At 42.0% G+C, this 22,681-nt stretch overlaps 1 protein-coding gene across 4 annotated transcripts in view; it reads right to left on the bottom strand.

The window, feature by feature from the left end:
* ARHGAP20 (Rho GTPase activating protein 20) overlaps positions 1-12,934 on the bottom strand; it is a 190,192-nt gene extending 177,258 nt beyond the window's left edge. Inside the window, exon 1 of one of the 4 annotated variants that reach the window (XM_070473609.1) lies at positions 12,558-12,934. Coding sequence is in view for 1 of the 4 variants with exons in the window: in XM_020869998.2 (XP_020725657.2) it covers positions 12,074-12,178 (105 nt within the window). In the remaining 3 variants the exon portion in view is untranslated. Of the gene's footprint in view, positions 1-189; positions 535-11,658; positions 11,986-12,073; positions 12,414-12,557 lie in introns of those variants that run through there. The other 3 variants (XM_020869998.2, XM_070473608.1, XM_070473607.1) reach the window with 3 other exon arrangements.
* Between the last annotated feature and the right edge of the window lie 9,747 nt (positions 12,935-22,681).

Here is a 22,681-nt window from a genome sequence, read left to right as displayed (position 1 = left end):
GTAGGCATAGAAGAGAAAATACAGAAACTCTCCTAAGTATAAATTAGGACCCAGGTAAATGGGAAAAGCAAAAGGCCACAGAGCAGTTGAGCTTTCCAGGTCTTTGAAACATGAGGTGATATGGGTACACATATATTTCATTTTGAGAGTCCACACACATATGACCAGACATCCAGAAACAGGTTTTACCTTTCAGTTGTTCCATGTGACAGCTGTCTGTCAAAACTAGGTCAAGGATGCTCAGCCCAGCACTGACATACTGATAGGGCTTCTCTGCTCTCAGCTGGATATTTCTATTCTAAACTTGTCCTGGATAAAGAAAACCAAACTGAAACAAAATTATAAAACAAACTGGGCCGTGAAGGCTGCAAGACCAATTATTGGTGGCTGACAAAAGGCAGTTTCCTCTAATTCCTTTCCAACCTCCCACATTGTGGCCAAGTCTTCAGCAAGTATAACAAAAGCGACATATCACCCCATCCTAGGCTGCTTCAGTGTCTACTACCAAACTAAGTATTCACCTCGAAGGCTTTCTGTACACAATAGGACCTTAGAGTTCTTAGAACACTAGGCAGGAGTGATCTAGAACACTTGAGATACCAACGGAACAGGAAAGCAAACTTTCACCTCAGTGAAAGTGCATTTTAAAGATATTCAGTAAGTTCAGGCTACTTCATGTAACAAAATAACACAGATGGCACATGCTTATTTTTCATAGTTCTGGAGGTTAAGAAGTCCAAGGTCAAGGGGTCAGCAGATGTAGTTCTTGGTGAGAGCTGTCTTCCCAGTTTAAAGACAGCTGCCCTTCTGCTGGAGCCTCACACGGGGGACACAGAGAATAAGCTTTCTGGTCTCTCGTATGGGTGGTAATCCCAACATGGGGATTCTGCCCTCACGATCTCATCTAAGCTAACTATTTTCCAAAGGCCCCTATCTCCAAATACAGGACCCTTGAGGGACACAGATTTGAACTGTACAGGCCCATTTCCACATAACTTATTTTCAATAATATGTACTACAGTACTATACCATATGAGGTTGGCTGAATATGTAGATGTAGAACCATGGATAGAGAGTGTCCAATGTAAAGTTCTAAGAGGATTTTTTGACTGTGTGAAGGGTCAGCATGTCTAACCTCCACATTGTTTAAAGGTCAACTGTATTATCATACTAGGAGTTATAACCTCAACCTCTGAGTTTCAGAAGACACGAACATTCAGTCTGTAACAGGTTTTTGTCAAATACTCAGGAGACTGAGGGGTATGAGTCAACAAACTCCAAATTCCATCAAATCACACTAGGAAAATGTACATATACATCCTCAAAGCACTGTGTGTGTGAGTCTGTGTACACATAAGCATGTATAACCCCCTTAGCAACACTGTCTCTTTGGGCTCCCCTGGTGGCTCAGATGATAAAGAATCTACTTGCAATATGGGAAGACTTGGGTTCTCTCCTGGGTTGGGAAGCTCCCTGGAGAGGGAATGGCTACCCACTCCAGTCTCCTTGCCTGGAGAATCCCAGGGACAGAGAAGTCTGGTGGGCTACAGTCCGTGGGGTCACAAAGAGTGGGACACGTCTGAGTGACTAACACTACTACTACACATATAAGTGTGTACACATACATATATCTAACCTTGATCTTATATACCTATTTTTGTGGCACTGTATAGTTTATAATATGTTTTAATGTCAATTTAAATGGAAGTTAAGTATATTCTCAGCTACCAATACCTCCTAAGAAGGCAAGTTTTATAATCAGTATGTTTGTTAAGTGGTATGTGGCCCAATAAGGCACAAGACAACTTTATGTTGAAAGGAACAGCCACCAAGTCCTGGATGGCAGCATAAGGAGAGGGAAAGGATTCAGAACCCAGATTATCCAAGTTGAAGGCTTCATTTTCTGAAGGTGCCATCAGCTGTCTCACTTCTCCCAGGCCACTGAACATATTCCACCTCTTGCCCTGCAGACCTTCCATCAAATCCTAAAATTAGAACAGTAAAGGGATGGGGAGTGATAAAGTATTTCATAACCACCTTCACTTCAGAACCAAAAAGCAACAACTGTACTACTTAGGAATCTGTGACTTGTGAATTTCCAGTCGATAAGCTACAACTATCTGTGAGGACTCAATCTTCAAAGCTGATAATTACTTTCTACAGAGATGTGTAAAAATAAAATATAATTTTCATTTTATAAAAAACAATGTATTCTGTTCTAATATACGAATGTTAGAGTCACAAAAGAGTAAGTTTTATTTTGCTATGTTAAAATGCACTACTGTGTTCACATCTTAAGTGAAAATTAACTATGGAAGCAAGCTTTATCCTACACTCAAGATTTATCAGCGTGGAAAGAGGGTCTCCTGACAAGTTCCTGAAATATGAGTGCCTTATATAAAATACCTGAAAATGACAGATACCAAAGCAAAACGACCACAAATTTCCGAAGAGATTATCAATGATTGTGTCACTGATTGTCGCTATTAGTCCATATTTACTATGAAGGTTAACTGTGTCAACTTGACGGTCCACAGCATGCCCAGATTACATATTATCTCTGGTTGTGTCTGTGAGGGTATTTTCAAGATGATATTAGCATTTGAATAAGTAGTCAGTAAAGTAGATTTCCTCCCCATCATTCAATCATTCATCATTCGCCTTCACAGAACAAGAAGTGGAGGAAAGAGGAATTTGCCCCCTTTTCCCTCCCTCATTGTTCAGCCAGAACATCTCATTTCTTCTGGTTCTCAGGGAAAGACTACACCACCTTCCTCTCTGTGGATGGCAAACAAGGGACTCCTACCCATCTGTTTCTCTGAAGATCTGGACTACACCAGTGAAGTTGTTCGGTCGCGTCCCACTCTTGGCAATCCCATGGACTGTAGCCTACCGGGCTCCTCCACCCATGGGATTTTCCAGGCAAGAGTACTGGAGTGGGTTGCCATTTCCTTCTCCAGGGGATCTTCCCAAGCCGGGGATCGAACCAGGTCTCCCGCATTGCAGGCAGACGCTTTAGCATCTGAGCAACCAGGAAAGCCCGAACCCTGACGAGTACCTTTACCTAATGGCAGCAGTAGACGGTACTCAGTGGGACACGGAGAAGGTAGAGACTCTGCTCTCCCAAGAGCAAAATTACCTCTCAGGAGAAAAACTTCTCAGATACGCTTTGCTCAGCTGGTTATATAAAATTCAAATCTACTCTCTCCTACACCTTATGTTACAATAATAGAAAATGCATCTGTAGTCTAGCTTGAAAGAGAAACAGAGTTGGAAGGTCTGGGTTCAAATTTTCAGCCCTGCTGCTGATCACTCACAGCCCTGGAGGGCTCAGGGCCTTCTCCTCTAAGAGTGCGTCATTAATAATGCCTACCATAAAACTTACATGTGTTATGCATAGTGAGGCATTTACCTAAAGAAGTTTTTTAAAAATGTCCTTTACTCTTCCATATATTACAAACAGTAAACTCTTACCTTTTTTTCTGAAGCTTCTACCTTAGAATATTTGATATTTATGACCTTCAAGGGTGACTGCTTTGATGATGCATGTTATGGATCAAATTATTATACTTGTGCCCCCTAAATCCATATGATGAAGCTCTGAGCCCCAGTGTAACATTATTACCAGGCAGGGGTCTCTGGGAAGTAATTAGGTTTAGATGACGTCTTGAGAGTGGGGCTGCTATGACAAGGTTAGCGCCTTTCTAAGAAGAAACCAAAGATATCTAACTTCATCTCCATCTCTCCCACTACCTCTCCCTCCCCATCTTTCCCTCATCTCCCTCACCGTTTTTCTTCTCACTGTCTCCCACATGAGGACACAACAATAATTGGAAGCCAAGAAGAGGACTGTCACCAGGAACTGAACTGGCTGGCACCCAGATCATGGGAATTCACATTCTCCACAACTGCAGAAAGTAAAAGTCTGTTGTTTAAGCCTCCAGTGTACTGTATTTTGTTTCAGCAACCTGAGCTGAACAAGACACACAGCATTCACTCATTTGCATGTAAATGTTCTTGTAGTAAATTCAAGGAAATAAAACTCTTTTTATTGCTTTACAGGTACTTTCACCTGGCAAAAATTACTGATGGCTTCTGCCTTTTTTTCAAAGTATTTTCATATACTTTCTCCTTTGACCCATAAAAAACAACCCTGTGAGATATACAGGATATGGATTATTATCCCCATTTTACAAACAAAAACAAAAATAAAACACAGAAGTTCAGAGGTCACACCAGTGATAACAGAGGCTGTTTCTGATTAGAAACAAAATCTATTTCAGTTTTTTATATTTCCAGACTGCTCTTAGCCGAAACAATCTCTCAGGTACCTGATTTTATGCCATTCACTCTGTGAATAACATCACAAAAGTGTTCAGTAGGATATTGGCTTAATATTTTTCTCAGTTTCAAAGAATAAAATCAAGTCTTACTCACCAAGATGTTTCATTCAAACCCCAGTGCAAGACACACACATGGCTTAAAGTTGGCTCTTGGGGGTGTTCTACCATGGGTTGCTATAAATAGATTTGGATGCAGAGAACGTAGAAATAAAAGCCAGAATGAAGTGGTTAATGGCAGCTGTTACATTTTTTAATGTTGGAGCTATTTTAAAATCCCTTTTGCTTTGATTTTCTGTGCCTGCAAGACTCTCTTCCCTCCTCAAAACCTATCTTATTTAAAGACTTTTCAATTAGTGTGTGAAACCAACGGGTCAGGGGGCTTGAAAATGATAAAAATCATCATCCCTAACTGAAATCATTCTAATTAAGTGCTGCCATTTCATTTCATAAAAACTGTTCTATTCAAATGTGGACGTGCTCAAGGATATGTTATCCAGAATTCTATCCATAATGCATTGTCTATTGCTGATATTAATATTGTATTTTAGAATCACACTTTTAGACAATACCATACAATTCTACTGTCCTTTTGAAGAACCTCAATTATGTTAAACTTTCAATTTTTGGAAACAGTCAAATCATCCAACTAACAAATAAAAGCGGATGAACCAGCTAGGTGATCCTTCTTGAGGTTAAAATAATAAGTGTAGCTATTAAGAGACTGACTTCTTATACAGCATTTACAAACTTGGTCCTCAAACATATTATGTACTTTCTTACCTCAGGACCTTTGAACTGCTACCATTTCCTGGAATCTTTTTATTGCATGGTCTTTTCCACCAATAAGAGTTAAGCATGTTTAAAAAAAAAAAGGATGCCCTGAAACACCCTAATGCCAGAGTGGTCTAAGTCCACATTCACATTTCTCTAAATCAGGGTCATGCTGGTTTCTTTAGTAACAGTTCCCATCATTTAATAAATTTGCTATTTTTGTTGTTGCTTTTGTCTTCTCTCAGTCTATGCTGTCCAATACCTCTACACTCATGTGGCAATTTAAATTCAAATAAACAACTAAGTAAAATCTACAAAAAAAGAAAAACTGGACTTCATCAAAATTAATAACTCCATTTTTTGAAAGAAAATGTTAACAGAATAAAATGACAAGACACAGAAAGGGAGAACATATTTACAAGTCACAAAAATACGATAAAGGACTTAATTCCAGAATACTTAAATAGGTTTCAACACTCAGTAATAAGAGAACTAACAGGCTTCTTGGTGGCTCAGTGGTAAAGAATCTGCCTGCCAGTGTAGGAGATACGGTCTGACCCCTGGTCCAGGAAGGTCCACATGATGCGGAGCAACTAAGCCTGTGCACACCTACTGAGCCCGTTCTCCAGAGTCTGGGAGCTGCAACTACTGAAGACCATGTGTTCCAGAGCCTGTGCTTCGCAACAAGAGAAGCTGCTGCAATGAGAAGACTGCATATTGCAACTAGATAAGGTGCACACACAGCAACAAAGACCCAGCACAGCAGAAAATATTAATAATAAGTTTTTTACAAAAGAAAGAAAACTAACAACTAAAATTGTGCAAAATATTTGAATAGGCACTTCATTCACTGCAGATAACAAATGAATGACAGGTAAGTGTACAAAAAGGTACTCAATATCATTAATCACTAGGGAAATGCAAATTAAAACCAAAATGAAATACAACTTTCTACCCTCTGTTGCTGTTTAGTCACTAAGTTGTGTCTGACCCTTTTGCAACCCGATAGACTGCTGTCTGCCAGGCTCCTCTGTCCACTGGATTTCCCAGGCAAGGATACTAGAGTGGGTTGCCATTTCCTTCTCCAGGGGATCTTCCCAACTCAGGGATCGAAACAGTATCTCTTGCGTCTCTGCATTGGCAGATGGATTCTTTACCAGTGAGCCACCAGGGAAGCCCTTCTATCCTCTAGGATGATCAAAATAAAAAAAGACAGATAAGTGTTGGTGAAGATGTAGAGAAACTGGACTCATACGCGCTGTTAATGGGAATGTAAAACCACTTTGGAAAATAATTTGACAGTTTATTAAAAAGTTAAACATACACTTAAATTATGACCCAGGCTCAACATTTTAAGTATTTTTCCAAAGAAGTGAAAGCACAAGTCCATACAAAGATTGTACATGAATGTTCAGAGCAGCTTTGTTCATAGTATCCCAAACCAGGAAAAAACCAAAACAGTCATAACAGGTGAATGGATAAACAAACTGTGCTATATCCACATGATAGAATACTGCTGAGCAAGGAAATGAAGTACTGATATGCACACACACAAAAATGGATGACTCTCAAAATAATTATACTGAATTAAAGAAGCCAGACAAAAAGAATACATAGTATGATTCCATTTATATAGAATTCTTTAAAACACAAATTAACCAATAGTGACAGAAAGCAGACCAGTGGTTGCCTAGAAATTGGGAGGACACAAAGGGATTAGAAAGGGACATGAGGGGACTTTAAGGAATGATAAATATGTTCATTATCTTGGCTTTGGTCATGGTATCAGAGTTGTATAAGGTGCCAAAACTTACTGATTTATGTACTTTAAACATGTAGTTTATTGTATGCCAAGTATACCTCAAAACACTGTTAAAATTTTTTTTCATTTTTTTTTCATTTATTTTTATTAGTTGGAGGCCAATTACTTTACAATATTGTAGTGGTTTTTGTCATACATTGAAATGAATCAGCCATGGATTTACATGTATTCCCCATCTCGATCCCCCCTCCCACCTCCCTCTCCACCTGATCCCTCTGGGTCTTCCCAGTGCACCAGGCCCAAGCATTTGTCTCATGCATCCAACCTGGGCTGGTGATCTGTTTCACCCTAGATAATATACATGTTTCAATGCTGTTCTCTCAAAACATCCCACCCTCACCTTCTCCCACAGAGTCCAAAAGTCTGTTCTGTACATCTGTGTCTCTTTTTCTGTTTTTCATGTAGGGTTATCATTACCATCTTTCTAAATTCCATATATATGTGTTAGTATACTGTAATGGTTTTTATCTTTCTGGCTTACTTCACTCTGTATGATGGGCTCCAGTTTCATCCATCTCATTAGAACTGATTCAAATGAATTCTTTTTAATGGCTGAGTAATATTCCATGGTGTATATGTACCACAGCTTCCCTATCCATTCGTCTGCTGATGGGCATCTAGGTTGCTTCCGTGTCCTGGCTATTATAAACAGTGCTGCAATGAACATTGGGGTGCACGTGTCTCTTTCAGATCTGGTTTCCTCGGTGTGTATACTCAGAAGTGGGATTGCTGGGTCATATGGCAGTTCTATTTCCAGTAAAAAACTGTTAAAATTTTTTAATTGCTCAGCCACACTTCAAGTGCTCAATATCTATGTATCAGCTAGTGTCCATTAAATTGGACATTGTAATAAAGAGTAGTTCTGCCACTGTCGAAAGTTCTAGTTATCAGTGATGCTCCAGGGGTCAGCAAACTATACCAGAGATTCACCTCTTGTTTTTCTAAATAAAGCTGTATCAGAATATAGTTATGCCCACTTATTTACATATTGTCTAGGGATGCTTAAGCACGACAGTGGCATAGTAGGTAGCTGCAACAGAGACCTTACAGTCTACAAACCTAAATTATTCACTCTCTGGCTCTCTGAAAAGATTAGCTGATCCTGCTATAAATCATAAACCCTGAACAAGAGGGCCATATCTGTTCCTGTTGACTGCTGTACATAAGTCAGTTTATATTTAATGAGTACCTAATATGTAGCTTCCTTCGTGGCTCAGATGGTAAAGAGTGCACCTGCAATGTGGGAGGCCTGGGTTCGATCCCTGGATTGGGCAGATCTCCTGGAGAAGGAAATAGCAACCTACTCCAGTATTCTTGCCTGGAAAATCCCACGGACAGAAGAGCCTAGAGGACTACAGTCCACGGGGTTTCAAAGAGTCGGACACGACTTAGTGACTGACACAATATGTAGCACTGACATAATATGTAGCACTGTCCTAGGCATTGAGGCAGCAGCCTTGAATGACACAGAAAATGTCCTTGTTCTCACGGTGTTCACAATCTGGTGAGCTGTTCAGGTAACACAACCAGAAAGGAAATAAGAATATACAAGGCAAGACTGAAGACTAACATAAGAATAAAACAGAAGGCAGGGATGTGACCGAGGGGCAACTTCCACTTGGGTAATCCGAACAGGCCTCTGGGAGAACCCAAGACGGGAACGACATGGAAGAATCAACACTGCAAAGATCTGCGGCAAAAAACGAGACAATAGCAACACCAAAGCCTCAGAACAGGATGAATCTGATGACGCAATGTGTGAAAAAGAAGGCCCCTGTGGCTGGAGAATATACAAACAAGAGAGAGGAGGCAGATGAGGTAAGAGAAGCAGGGAGGGCTAAAAAGAGGAGCTTCAATTTTATTCCGAATATGACAGAAAGTCACAACACGGTTTTACACCGTTGGCAACATGATCAATTTACATTTTTGAAGATCACTCTGGCGCTTCTAAATGGTGGCTGGGTCAGGTAAAGGCAAAAAAGGTGTTAGACAAGTTAGGAGATTTCTGCAAAGGTTCAAGTGAGAGATGGTTTGGCTTGGACTACAATGACAGCAGTGGAGATGAAGTGAAGAAATTCAAGGTATGTTTTGAAGTGACAGTGGACAAGCCTTTCTGATGGTTGTTGTAGACTGAGGAAATAAATACCAGATTTTTGGCTTACACAATTGGGACAAAGTAGTATGAATTACAAACACAGTGGGAAGTACAAACATAAGAGCTAACATATGCTAATATTCACTCAATTTCACGTTTAATTTTTCTATCTTGAGAGTTAGGTACTATTGCTATTTTCATTTTACAAATAGGAAACTGAAAAGGCTGAGTAACTGACCTAGATTTGAAGGCTAGTACAAACACAATGTAGACTTGAACCAGGTCATCAAACTCCAAATTTCACCACACTGTGCAAAACTGCCTTATCAATGGTAGTTTCTAGGAATATGAACCATATTCTAGACAACAGCAGTACCACTGGATTTTAACTTTCAGGATGACTAGTTTGAAAGATGCTATGGTTTTGCTTGTCCTTCAGAGACTATTATTTAAGATCAACTTGTTTTCATAAAGTAAAAGATGGAATAGTCTGCTACATACACGTTTCAAAGCACTTTCACCACTATATTCTCTTTCATACTCCTTTTACAAATGAGGAAACTAAAGCAAGTGATTTCCTCAAGATCACTTGGATAGTAACAGAGATAGGACTAAAAGCCAAGTGAACCCATTCCATACAGTAGTCTGGCCAATAAGATTGTCTTTAAAAATGCTGAATATTCAGCGAGAAACACATTTTACCCCACTACCCAAATGCACATACATATACATAAATGAAACAGAGCAAAAAGTCATACAAAGCAATCTTTACCCCTTACAACTGTGCTATTACTTTCTGTTCTATTTCATTTTTTTAAATGCTGACTGCATTAAAATGCTGACTGACAATTTCATCAACACTGGTCCAAGTTTCAGTAATTAACAGTACAACAGCATAGTAGACATTTTAAGAAATAAGTCTCATGATTCATTAGGACTACCAAGCACTAAAAGGGTAAGAGGAAACATAAAAAAGATCAGTCCGTTGAGTATTTGGGATACAAGAAGATTGTAGTCCATGAGAGTGTAATGGCAATGATTCCGAGTTACAATTTGGAAATACTATTTTATTATAATTAATTACTATTGCTATGGAGGTCTCAAATCAAACAGATACACCTACTAACATTTAAAACAGGCAGAGATGCACATTTCTGGGAAAATATTAAAAGAAAAATATATAATATTATATGTTAAAATATTAAAAGAAAAAATATAAAAAGCAGTTGTTCCAAAAAAACACAGGTCTTCAATTTTACTTTTGCCCTAAAGGGAGTAAAAAGCTATAGAAAGACCAAGCAGGCAAAACCTATTTCCTTTTTTAAAAATGAAAAGAAAAAGATTGGAATGATAGTGTGACAAATCATTACGTTTTATAATGCAGGACAAAAATGGCTTAAGATGCACAACAATCTTTCATTTATTGGACAAATACTTCTTGATTGATCAAGCTACTCTCATGATTTCTTGCTTAATTACCATTAGTAAAAAAAAAAAAAAAAAGGATGAGATGTGTTCTGGCATACAAATACTTTATTTTCCCAAATTCCTTAAGTTTAAAGAATAAAAATTGCTTTTAAACTATGTTGATTGCTGAATATTCATACAATGCCAACCTAGTAAATTCTCTCTCTCCCTCTCTCTCTGCATCTCTGAAGGGGAAAAGAGACAAGGACAAACCGCAGCCTCCATACATCAAATACAAAGCCAGCACTACAGCAGATACATCATCAAGTTCACTGACACTCCTAGACGGCTCTGCAACAGGGTCAAGGTCCCTGGATGCTCACACAAACTCCTCACTCCGCACCAACCTCACTTCTTTCCTACTGACCTCCAGCCAACCCAGGATTCTGCTGGGCAGTCATGAAAGGCAGTAAGATCCAGACAACCAGGGAGCCTGCGTAGCCCTTTAAGGTTCCAATGATACAAATGCATTGAGGCATTCCTCAAGATGTTTCTTAAGGATGACTTAGATTATCCCTCTAGTCCCATTTCCCCCCCCCCCGCAACAGAAGCTGGAAGGTCACCACCAGGACACAGAGCAAAAACGGCCAAATATCAGAAGGGGGAGGGGAGAAGCGAAAGCAGAAAAGGCTAGAAACACCCAAATCAATTCCTCTGAGAGCCAAGCCGCAGAGGCCGGCAGCTCGCGGCCGGCTTGCACTTGCTGAGGGAACCATTCCAAAGAAACCTGACCCGATCGGAGTCAGCACGCCGCTCGGCGGCCACGTTTATCCTAAAGGAACGCTACAAGTTGTTGCCCGCATCCTTGCTCCCGGCTTTGACAGGGGCCGCGCGCGCCGCCCGCAACTCGGCCCCGCGGAGCCCCAGGGGCCAGCGGACCAGCGCAGGGCGCGGGCCCCTCCGCCGCCGCCCACCCGCCGCCTCCAGGCCGGTTCCCAGCCGAACTGGCCCTCCGCGTCCCCGGGCGTCAACCGTTAGCATCCCCCGCACAGCTGCAAAGGCTGACCACCGCCTCGCAGTGACCCGGGGTCATTCCGGGTCTCGTTCCCTGGCCCGCAAGCACCCCACCCGGCCGCCCCTCGCCCTGCAAAACCCCGCGGAGCGGCCGCGTCCAGGTGAGGGACTGAGAGCCCCACGGGCGCCGCTCTCCGGCCGCCTACCTTCCCAACGCGCGGTCGCCGCGCCAGGGCGGACGCCTCGGCCCTGGCGATCTCGGAGCTGACCCCGTCAGGGGCCGATGAGCGCCGGAGGGACCTCGGGGAACCCCGGGGCAGGGCACCCGGCGGGGCTGGGGAGGGCGATGGCGCAAAAGCGGCCCGCGCGCCCCGCCTGAGGGAGGAGGGCGGCGGATGAGGACGGGGAGGGCGGCCGCCCGGCTCGCTAGGGGAGCGACATTGACTCTAGACGCGACGAGCCCGGGGTGCCGGGGTGACCTGGGGAGACGGGAAGGCGGGCATGGCCTCGTACAGACGCGGCGGGTCTCGAGCCTCGAGCGTTAAATACCCGCGGCGTCCGGCCCGCGCAGCAGCGGAGGGCGCGCGCTGGCGGCGGCGGGGCCCCGCTCGGCGTCCTCACCTTCTTCGTGCCGGAGCCGCCTGCGAGCCGAGACACTCCTGTCAGGGAAGAGGAGCGCCCCGGCTGCCCCCCTAGAGTCTCCTGCTGGGGGGACATCGCTTCCATGAAGAGCACTTGAGAGCAAATCCCAGCCCAGGAGGAGGTTACGCGGGCATATCCGCGAGACGGCGGCCGGACAGGCGAGGGCGCGCGGGACCGAGACGGGCGGCCGCGCTAGGCGGCGAGCCGGGCTCCGGGGGCGAGCCGCGCGCCTCCCGTCGGGGCCATGTACCGCTGCCCGCGCTCAGCACCGAAGCTGCAGGGTTTGCCGCGGCGACAGCCCGTCAGCTCCGCAGCCGCCCCGCCTCGGGCCCGCCCCTCGGCGCCAGGCGCCCAGCGCCGGGCCCGCCCCCGGCCGCGGCCCACACAGCGCCGACCCTTCCCGCGGCGCGCTGGGCCGCGCGCCCTCCTAGATATTATATTAGGGCGCGGGCGACCGACTGACCTTCTCGGTCCGCGCCTCCGAGTGCGGCCGGCTCACCGGGCGCTGTCACGTACGCGGGCCTTTAGCGCGTTCGCGCGCCTCTTCAGGCGCTCGAACCACTTGCACCCGACTCCATCCCTTCCCGCGCCGCGGCACCGCGTGCGGCGGCGCGGCTGTGGCGACTTCAGCCTTAACGGAGTCGTGGCGGCGACTCCTGCCTCGCTCTCGGCCGACAGCGGAGGGGTCCCCCGCCCCTCCCCGGCGGGGAGGCCGGGGACGAAGGCGCACGTCGCAGAGGGCGGCACAGTGGAAGCCCGCGGTCCCGCACGCTAGCCAGCTGCCCGACCGGCGCGGGCCCTGCAGCCCCCGCACGATTTGCACCGGCGGTTTCCGCTGTCTACGGGCTGCAGAGACCCGGGCATTCCAAGCGTGTAAGCGCAATTGAGGAAAATGCGGCAGAGAGAGGACTCTGAAATTTGGCTTAGCTGTTGAGAAGGCTACAATATGTGGAAGTGTTTATCAGATATCTGCGCTGAGAGCATAACTTCCTGTCAGCCCAAATAGTGGCAAATTTTTTAAAGGCCAGAGAATAATCAGAGGGAAGGGATTTGGAGCTGACTCGGGCTGAGTTGGGTACTGCCGCGCGTTGCAGGACTGGCTGACTAGGGAGGCTGGTTCGGTAGGTGGCATTCTTCTCCTGGAGTCAAGACTCCGTAAAGGATGGTTTGGTGATGAAGGACACAGCTCGAGGATACTAGCTGGTGGAAGAGGTTTGTTTTTGTGGTAAGAAAAAACAGATGGAGGCTCCTGCCGGATTGGACTGTTATCAGGTCAGATTATAGAAGAACAGGGTTCTGGCCAGCTCTATTCCAAAGCAAAAGTTGCTGTCCAAAACACACCCACACATTACCATCACCACTAACCCCGCAATTGTTATTGTGGAAATAAGGGGAGAAGATATTCCAGTCCATTTCATGCCTTGCACATATCACATTGTTTAAAGTAGGCTTGTTACACCGGCTTTGTAAATCACACACACACACACAAAGATATATATATATATATTTATGTAAATTATATACACCCATACAGACACAGATTTTCAGGGTGACTCTGCTGCTTAGAGCCATGTCCAGACAGGGCTTCGCACTCACCCTTGAGGTTTTTTGTAATTTTACACTTTACACTGCAGAGGGTTTTGCAGCTCTTTTCATTTCTTGTTGAAATCATGCTATTATGATTCCTATCTTGAACGGGTGATTTCAGTTTTTCTTACTGCTTCATTTTTTAATTTCAAGAATTAAAAAAATATTTAATGTAATTTACATGTTATGTTTAAGGTTTATTGTCTTCTAGAGAGGAGGACTCTTTGTTGTTGTTGTTCATCCCAAGTGCCTAGAGCCGTGCCTGGCACATTAAATGTTGATTCAATAAATGAATGAGACACAAAAGGGATGTGAGATAGATCCGGAAGAGCCAAGCTAGACTTGATTATTTCACTGAGTGTGTGCTCAGTAGCTAAGTCGTATCTGACTCTTTGCAATCCCAGGGACTGTAGCCCGCCAGGCTCCTCTGTCCATGGAATTTCCCAGGCAAGAATACTCAAGTAATATCCTTGAAACGATCTTCCTGACCCAGGGATCTAACCCATGTCTCCTGCTTGGCAGGAGACTACTACTACTGAGCCAGGAGGGAAGCCTCATTTCACTGAGAGCCTTGTGTATATCAGGTGTTTATTTTGAGATAAATACCTCATGCTCCAAATCAAAGTAGTATTTATATTGCATATAAGTAAATAAGTGAAGTCGCCCAGTCGTGTCTGACTCTCTGCAACCCTACCAGGCTTCTCTGCCCATGGGATTTTCCAGGCAAGAGTACTGGAGTGGGTTGTCATTTCCTTATCCAGGGGATCTTCCTGACCCAGGGATCGAACCTGGGTCTCCTGCATTGTAGGCAGACGCTTTACTGTCTGAGCCATGAGGGCAGTCCCTATATTGCATATATGGGAAACCTACTTTCATTTCTTACTTTCTGAGTGCTTTTATTTCAAAATCCATTGGTTTTGATTTGCATAGAAAACCATCCTACCCCTCTCCTATAAGGAGTTTGGAGGGAGGTCTCACTTCCTAAATAAAATTGAGTTTGCTCAGATTAATATGATCATCAGTGTAATGATTGAAGAACACAAATCAGATCATATTACTTCTCTGCTAAAACTTTCTTTGGCTTGCTGTGTCTATGGAATGAATTTCAAATGTTGTACTACAGATGTCAGTACAATCTAACACCCTTGTCCTCAGTAGTTTTTTTTTCTCATTTCTTACGCCTTTTCACCTCTCGCCCTTTTCTCCCTCTCATTGAACTTATCTTGATCTCTCACAACTTCATGACTTTGAACCTGCTGTTCCCATTGCCTAGGAAATTTTACTTCCATATTTTCCAACCTCTTGCTTTAAACTTACTTATCTAGTACAGGGTGCATAGTAAATAACAAATGAATATTTATTACAGAAATAAATCTTCAACACTTAACATTAATAATTAAATCAGGGAAATCTTCCTGACTTTAGTCTTCTTTAACCTCCACACACCAATCACCACACACACGGGGTTAAGTACACATTCTGCAGTAGTAACAGATAATATTTATTGAGTGCTTACTTCATACGACACTATTATAAGCATTCTACACATATCAAGTTACGTAAATCTTCATAAACATCCTACAGGATAGATTCCTCTCACCTTACTTTGCAAATGGAGAAACCAAGCCACAGAGACCTTAACTTGTTAAACAGATGGCAAGTAGGGAAGCCAAACCTGGAAAAGCTGGGGAATTTGCTTCAGAACCTCTTAACCATTCCTTTTAACCACTTGTCTATACTGCCTCTCCTGTGTATGGTTTCTTCTCTTTATAACACATAACACATTGTACTCTTATCATCAATTTTACTTGCCTATAAGCTCTGTGAAATTGAAGGTTAGGTTTATTTTCCTTTTCTTCTTTGTGCCAGGCCCACAATTATACTTTCCATGACTTTTTTGATGATTTACCTTTGAATGAATGAAGAATTAGAAACAACCATCCTACAAGGAAGATGCTCTGGTGGGGAGGAAACAGTCCTAGGCTAGTCCTGTCATTCCTTAGACAGTAAAAACCATTTCCCCTGTCCTGGGAATGTTATGTTGTAGAAAAGGGTGATGCCAAAAAACAAAAGTGATGACAAGGCAGTTGAAGGAGTGTGATGACAATGCCTTGACACAAGCAGGATGTATCCAGAATATTTTGAAACAAACCATAAAGCAAAGTACTAAAAATAGCAACATTTAACAGCTGGGAAATACCAATAGCAGACCTTTAATAGAAACCAATCTAAGAATGAAACCAAAAGGTTTTGCCAACTATTAGATTGACTAACAGTGAAAAAGTTTAGCTATAAAGGGAGATATCTGTGGAACTTGTTCATTCAATGTGTATTTACTATGTGCCTGCTATGTGCCAGACACTGTGCCAGGTGCATGGAATATGGTCAAGATGAGTTCACAGGTGTAGTCCTTGTAAGCCTCAAAATGCACACAAGAATGATAGGCAGTGTTATCCAAATATCCTAGAGCTGAATTGTAAATGGATGGCCTACAAAGTGAATTCAGGCATTTTTCAACATAAACACCTTTTTTTTTTCAAACTTATTGAGAACCTTAAAAATCAAGATAATTTACATAAAAATTTAGGTGCTCTTGAAATATTAGAAACACTCAGTTCATTTTCTGCAAGGCAACAATCAGCTAAAACTGAGTTGTATTTGTTAATTACATTTCATGTTCACAACAACTCTATGATTGTCATGGGCTTCCCAGGAGGCGCTAGTGGTAAAGAACCTGACTATCAATGCAATGGAGGAGACATAAGAGATGCAGGTTTGATCCCTGGGTTGGGACAATCCCCTGGAGGAGGGCACAGTAACCCACTCCAGTATTCTTGCCTGGAAAATGCCATGGACAGATGAGCCTGGCAGGCTATGGTCTACAGGGTCGCAAAGAGTTGGACACAACACAACTGAAGTGACTTAGCATGCATGCACACGTGATTGTCAAGTCACCACTGTCCCTGATGTCGGGGAACCACTGAAAGGTAAGACAATGGAAGAGGAAAAACTGGCAAGAGAGGGAGAGAACGGGAAAGAGAAGAATGAGAAACACCATGCATGTGTGTGTGTGTGTGTGTGTGTGTGTGTGTGTGTGTTTAAAGCCAAAGTAATAAGCTTTTTTCAACAAGAGAGAAGATGGGCAGTGTCTAGTGTTGCAAGAGATCAAGCCCTCTTTGAGGTGACTAGGAGCCTTGATAGAAGAGAGCTTTTGACTTTAATTATCAAGATCAGATGTGGGGCTTTCTTAATCATCCTTGGTTAGAATCTCAAAAGGGGCTGTTTCCTTACAGAACAAATCCCAGTTCTAAGGTGGAAGCTTATGAAGTAGGAGGCATAGGAGTTAGAAAAAGGGGGAAGGAAAAGAGAGAGAGCTCAGACTAGGAAAGGAGCTAGGGGCCAGACTACGAAAGGCCTTGGGCTGTGTGGTAAAAATTTGGTTATTTTCCAGGGAAAGTGGTAAAAAGGGAACTGGCACCTGTTAGGTACCTACCTTGTATTATCCATTATCTCATGTAACCTTGACCATTACAAAGATGTGGCAATTATTATGGTGGTTGGTGGTTTAGTTTCGAAGTCATGCCCAACTTTGTTGCAACTCCAGGGACTATAGCCCACCAGGCTCCTCTTTCATGGGATTTCCCAGGCAAGAATATTCATGTCAAAGTATGGCAAAACCCACTACAATATTGTAAAGTAATTAGCCTCCAACTAATAAAAATAAATGAAAAAAAAATAAAAAACAACAACAAAAAAAAGAGAATAAAAAAAAAATATTTGAGTGAGTTGTCATTCCTCCTTCAGGGGATCTTCCTGACCCAAGTGTCAAACTTGCGTCTCCTGCTTGGCAGGCGGATTCTTTACTGAGCCACCTGGGAAGTCCCAGGTATTATTATACTTACTTTAAATATGAAGATAAGACTCAGTTGTTAAGCAGATTTCTGAGATCACAAAACCAAAAAGTGATGGAGCCAGGATTTAAATCTAAATCTGATTGAATCCAAAGACCATACACTTTTGATGGGAACGATAATATAATATTATTAGCAATAGATACCATTCACTGAAAGTTAGCTTCGTGTAAATATGGATTAGGTGGACAAGTGCTATGCTAAGTGTTTTATGCACTATCAAAATATTCAAAAGAAAATTAAGAGCTTGTATTTTTTACACCCACCATAGAAATGATGAACCTGATACTCAGAGATATCAAGCTAATTGTCAAAGATTATATGGCTACTGAGTTCAAGAGCCAGAATCAAACACAGGATCTCCAAACCTATGGTGCTAACTGCTTCTCTTAATAGTATTATCTTAGTTTTGTTCCTTATGAATGAAGAGCATCATATTGTGTTACATCCTTTTCATGTGAGATAAAATAGACATGACCCTAAACCCTTATGCTTAGTTCATGGTAAGCTTACTTGCTGGTCAGAGGCTTAAGTTAATCATTTAAAAAATGTACTTTACAAAGCAACTTGATATTTTAATAAGAAGCAGTAAAAAGGAGGAGAATGTCTGTTTCCATCAACGTTTAGGTTGCTCTATAAGCCAGACCAAGTTAATTAACTAACTATCATTTATTGTCTTCCACATGCCTTGTGCTCCTGCCCATCCTCAAGGGTAAGCACAATCTGTAACACCTCTCTCCCCAACAAATCACTTTGGGCTTAAAATGTTTTTCTTTTGTTGTTCCTAGGTATTTCAATTGACTGCATGCTTTTTAGCTCATTCTACATGTTTATGTTATAATCCTCCAGTGATTTGTGGAGACTAGCTCTTTTAATTATACTGCTATTTCTCTGCTGGGTCTGCTACACAGTTGATTATTGTCTCACTGATGAGGCAGAGTAAGGGAGCTCAGCAGATTCTGTAAGCTGTGTAAGATTGCTTGGCTAATATGTGGTGGAACTGCATTCTAGTCTAGTTGTTACTCTAAGAACTATAAGGCCTAAATTCTTTCCCTTAAATCCTATTTAAATTATAAATTAAAATCACTTGTTGCATATTTGCAGTATAAACAGAAAGTGGTAGTGGTAATTAAACAAAAATATGGCTTATCTTTTAATAGTGCTAATGTCAAATAAAAAGAACTTAGATATGAACATTCTCAAATAATTTTTACTTTAAAGCATATTATGGGCAACACTAGTTCCTTAAAATGTTCTTAGGTTAAAAAAGGGTTCCATAGTCAAGGGTTTCATGGGAAATACTGCTAATGTGTATTAGCACTTCCACCGCCCCCAACCCCCGAACTTTCTTTTTTTCTTCATTGCTAATATTTGGAGAAGGGAATCCATATAAACTGCCTCCACTGTTTCATTGCCTTCCAATGTAAATATGAGAAGCCTTCCATGTTTCCCCAGTGATCAAATGAAAATAGATTTTACAATCAATTCAAGGACAACTCTTGGTGGCATATAAGCAGCCACTCTTCTCTTGGCAATCATGAAATAGTACTGCTTCTCTTTCATCCATCCATCCAACCATTCATTCATTTCACAAATCTATATAAATTACTCAGTTGTGCTTGCCATCATTTTAAGCACTGAAGGTATGAAATGAGCCATTTAGACATACTTTCTACACTTCTGAAGCTTACATTACAATTGCGCTCCTATTTCTCTGAATTCTCTAAGTAACCTTCACTGGATTCTCTTTTCCTACTTGGTAAAGAACCTGCCTGCCAATGCAGGGGACATAAGAGATGCAGATTTGATCCCTGGGACAGAAAGATCCCCTGGAGGAGGAAATGACAACCCACTCCAGTATTCTTGCCTGGAGAATCCCATGGACAGAGGAGTCTGGCAGGCTACAGTCGAAAGGGTCAAAAAGAGTCAGACATGACTGAAGCGATTTAGCATGCACATACTCGTATGTTTATACATCTCCCAAGCCCCCTATTATTTCCTTTTCTAACACACTTATATGTGCAATCTCTTTCCTTCCTCCTGTTGAAGAGGAGAGTCATGACTTTTGATCCCACAAATGACTTTTGACCCTTTAGAATGTTTGTTGAATAAGTGAATTTATGATTTTCCTAATACTGAATCTAACTGCAGCACTTATACTGTTATTTTTATTCAAAGTTAACATTGTTATATGACCCAAAAATGGAATGGGGGGGTTATCCCCCATAATAAATAGTTCTGTGTTGAGTGAGGGAAAGGCAGAAGTGGATTTCATAGGACGATATGAAAAAAACACGTAAGCAAAAATTAGTTACTGAGAACTCTCAATTTCCTGTTAAAAAGTTATTAGGAAGATGACAGGTTAAAATATTACCATAGAATTTCTGCCCCAAAGCATATCACAAAATAAGCAAAAAGGGTTTTTTAAAAAATTCACCTACAGTCACTGAAGAAGGAAAGAAGCGTAACCTAAGCCTGTGGTTCTTAAGCTTGAATCTCAAGAACTGAAAACAATTTGGGAGTTTTTTAAAATTATACTTGGGTTTTGTCTCCAAAGATTTTAATTTAATTGTTCTGTGATGCAGTCTGAATGTCAGGATTTTTAAACCTCGATAGCTACATCCATGGTTAGAAAACATTGACTTAATTAAAACACTTCAAAACCTGGTTATTGAAGGGGTGAAAAAGATTCTGGAGAGTAGTAAAAAAGGAGTAATATTTCTTACTTCACTCCAAATCCTAAAGGATGAACTTCCAAACTGGCCAAATAGAACTCTCCCTAACCTCACTAAATCTATGAAGAAACAACATGGGTTAAGTAGCCTTATTTTTTTCTCCCTTCCTTCTGATCATTGATTAACAGGCACTACTTCTGGAGAGAAACAGGTGATAATGCCTTTTCCTTTTGGAAAGAGGGCTCCAGAACTGCAAATCAAAAAATGATCTAAAGATTGAAGATCCTCCCCCAGTGGAAGGATGTCCTTCCTTCCACCCTAACTAGAAGTAGAGAATCCTAGTGTAGAATATATAACAAAATCTTAAAAGAGATAAGGGAATGAATAAGATGAAACAAACAAATGACAACAAAGAAAGAATACTGTAGCACAATGTGAATTATGCGTTAGATGCAAAAGTCCAACCTAAATGAAAACACAAAATAAAGGACAGAAAGTTCATAAATGTTTCATTCTATCAAACAACTTAATAAGAACCAATATTCAATGAACAAGAGCCCAAAGATGAAGTGAAATTTCTGGTTCTGCTTAGGAGTCACCTGGAGAAGGAAATGGCAACCCACTCCAGTATTCTTGCCTGGAGAACCCCATGGACAGGGGAACCTGGCAGGCTACAGTCTGTGGGGTTGCAAAGAGTCTGACACAGCTAAGCGACTAACACTGGGAATCACCACTAGCTCTTAACAAGTAAAAAGCTGAATGGACTGAAAAATCAACCAGGAAGGACACAAGGCAAATGGCTCCCCCCAAGATCAAATCCCTTATGACTATACAGTGGAAGTGAGAAATAGATTTAAGGGACTAGATCTGATAGACAGAGTGCCTGATGAACTATGGATGGAGGTTCGTGACATTGTACAGGAGACAGGGATCAAGACCATCCCCATGGAAAAGAAATGCAAAAAGGCAAAATGGTTGTCTGAGGAGGCCTTACAAATAGCTGTGAAAAGAAGAGAAGTGATAAGCAAAGGAGAAAAGGAAAGATATTCCCATTTGAATGCAGAGTTCCAAAGAATAGCCAGGAGAGATAAGAAAGCCTTCCTCAGCGATCAATGCAAAGAAATAGAGGAAAGCAACAGAATGGGAAAGACTAGAGATCTCTTCAAGAAAATTAGAGATATACCAAGGGAACATTTCATGCAAAGATGGGTTCAATAAAGGACAGAAATGGTATGGACCTAACAGAAGCAGAAGATATTAAGAAGAGGTGGCAAGAATACACAGAAGAACTATACAAAAAAGATCTTCATGACCCAGATAATCATAATGGTGTGATAATTCACCTAGAGCCAGACATCCTGGAATGTGAAATCAAGTGGGCCTTAGAAAGCATCAGTATGAACAAACCTAGTGGAAGTGATGGAAATCCAGTTGAGCTATTTCAAATCCTAAAGGATGATGCTGTGAAAGTGCTGCACGCAATATGCCAGCAAATTTGGAAAACTCAGCAGTGGCTACAGGACTGGAAAAGGTCAGTTTTCATTCCAATCCCAAAGAAAGGAAATCCCAAATTACGCTCAAACTACCACACAATTGCACTCATCTCACATGCTAGTAAAGTAATGCTCAAAATTCTCCAAGCCAGGCTTCAGCAATACGTGAACCGTGAGTTTCCAGATGTTCAAGCTGGTTTTAGAAAAGGCAGAGGAACCAGAGATCAAGCTGCCAACATCCGCTGGATAGCAAGAGAGTTCCAGAAAAATGTATACTTCTGCTTTATTGACTATGCCAAAGCCTTTGACTGTGTGGATCACAATAAACTGTGGAAAATTCTGAAAGAGATGGGAATACCAGACAACCTGACCTGCCTCTTGAGAAACCTATATGCAGGTGAGGAAGCAACAGTTAGAACTGGACATGGAACAACAGACTGGTTCCAAATAGGAAAAGGAGTATGTCAAGGCTGTATATTGTCACCCTGCTTATTTAACTTATATGCAGAGTACATCATGAGAAATGCTGGGCTAGATGAAGCACAAGCTGGAATCAAGATTGCCAGGAGAAATATCAATCATCTCAGATATGCAGATGACACCACCCTTATGGCAGAAAGTGAAGAGGAACTAAAGAGCCTCTTGATGAAAGTGAAAGAGGAGAGTGAAAAAATTGGCTTAAAGCTCAACATTCAGAAGACTAAGATCATGGCATCTGGTCCCATCACTTCATGGGAAATAGATGGGGAAACAGTGGAAACAGTGTCAGACTTTATTTTTTGGGCTCCAAGATCACTGCAGATGGTGATTGCAGCCATGAAATTAAATGACACTTATTACTTGGAAGGAACATTATGACCAACCTAGATAGCTATTAGAAAGCAGAGACATTACTTTGCCAACAAAGGTCCATCTAGTCAG

This window comes from Odocoileus virginianus, chromosome 10, assembly GCF_023699985.2.
Source record: "Odocoileus virginianus isolate 20LAN1187 ecotype Illinois chromosome 10, Ovbor_1.2, whole genome shotgun sequence".
In the NCBI taxonomy this organism is placed as follows: domain Eukaryota; kingdom Metazoa; phylum Chordata; class Mammalia; order Artiodactyla; family Cervidae; genus Odocoileus; species Odocoileus virginianus.
This window is presented reverse-complemented; position numbering and strand designations above follow the sequence as displayed.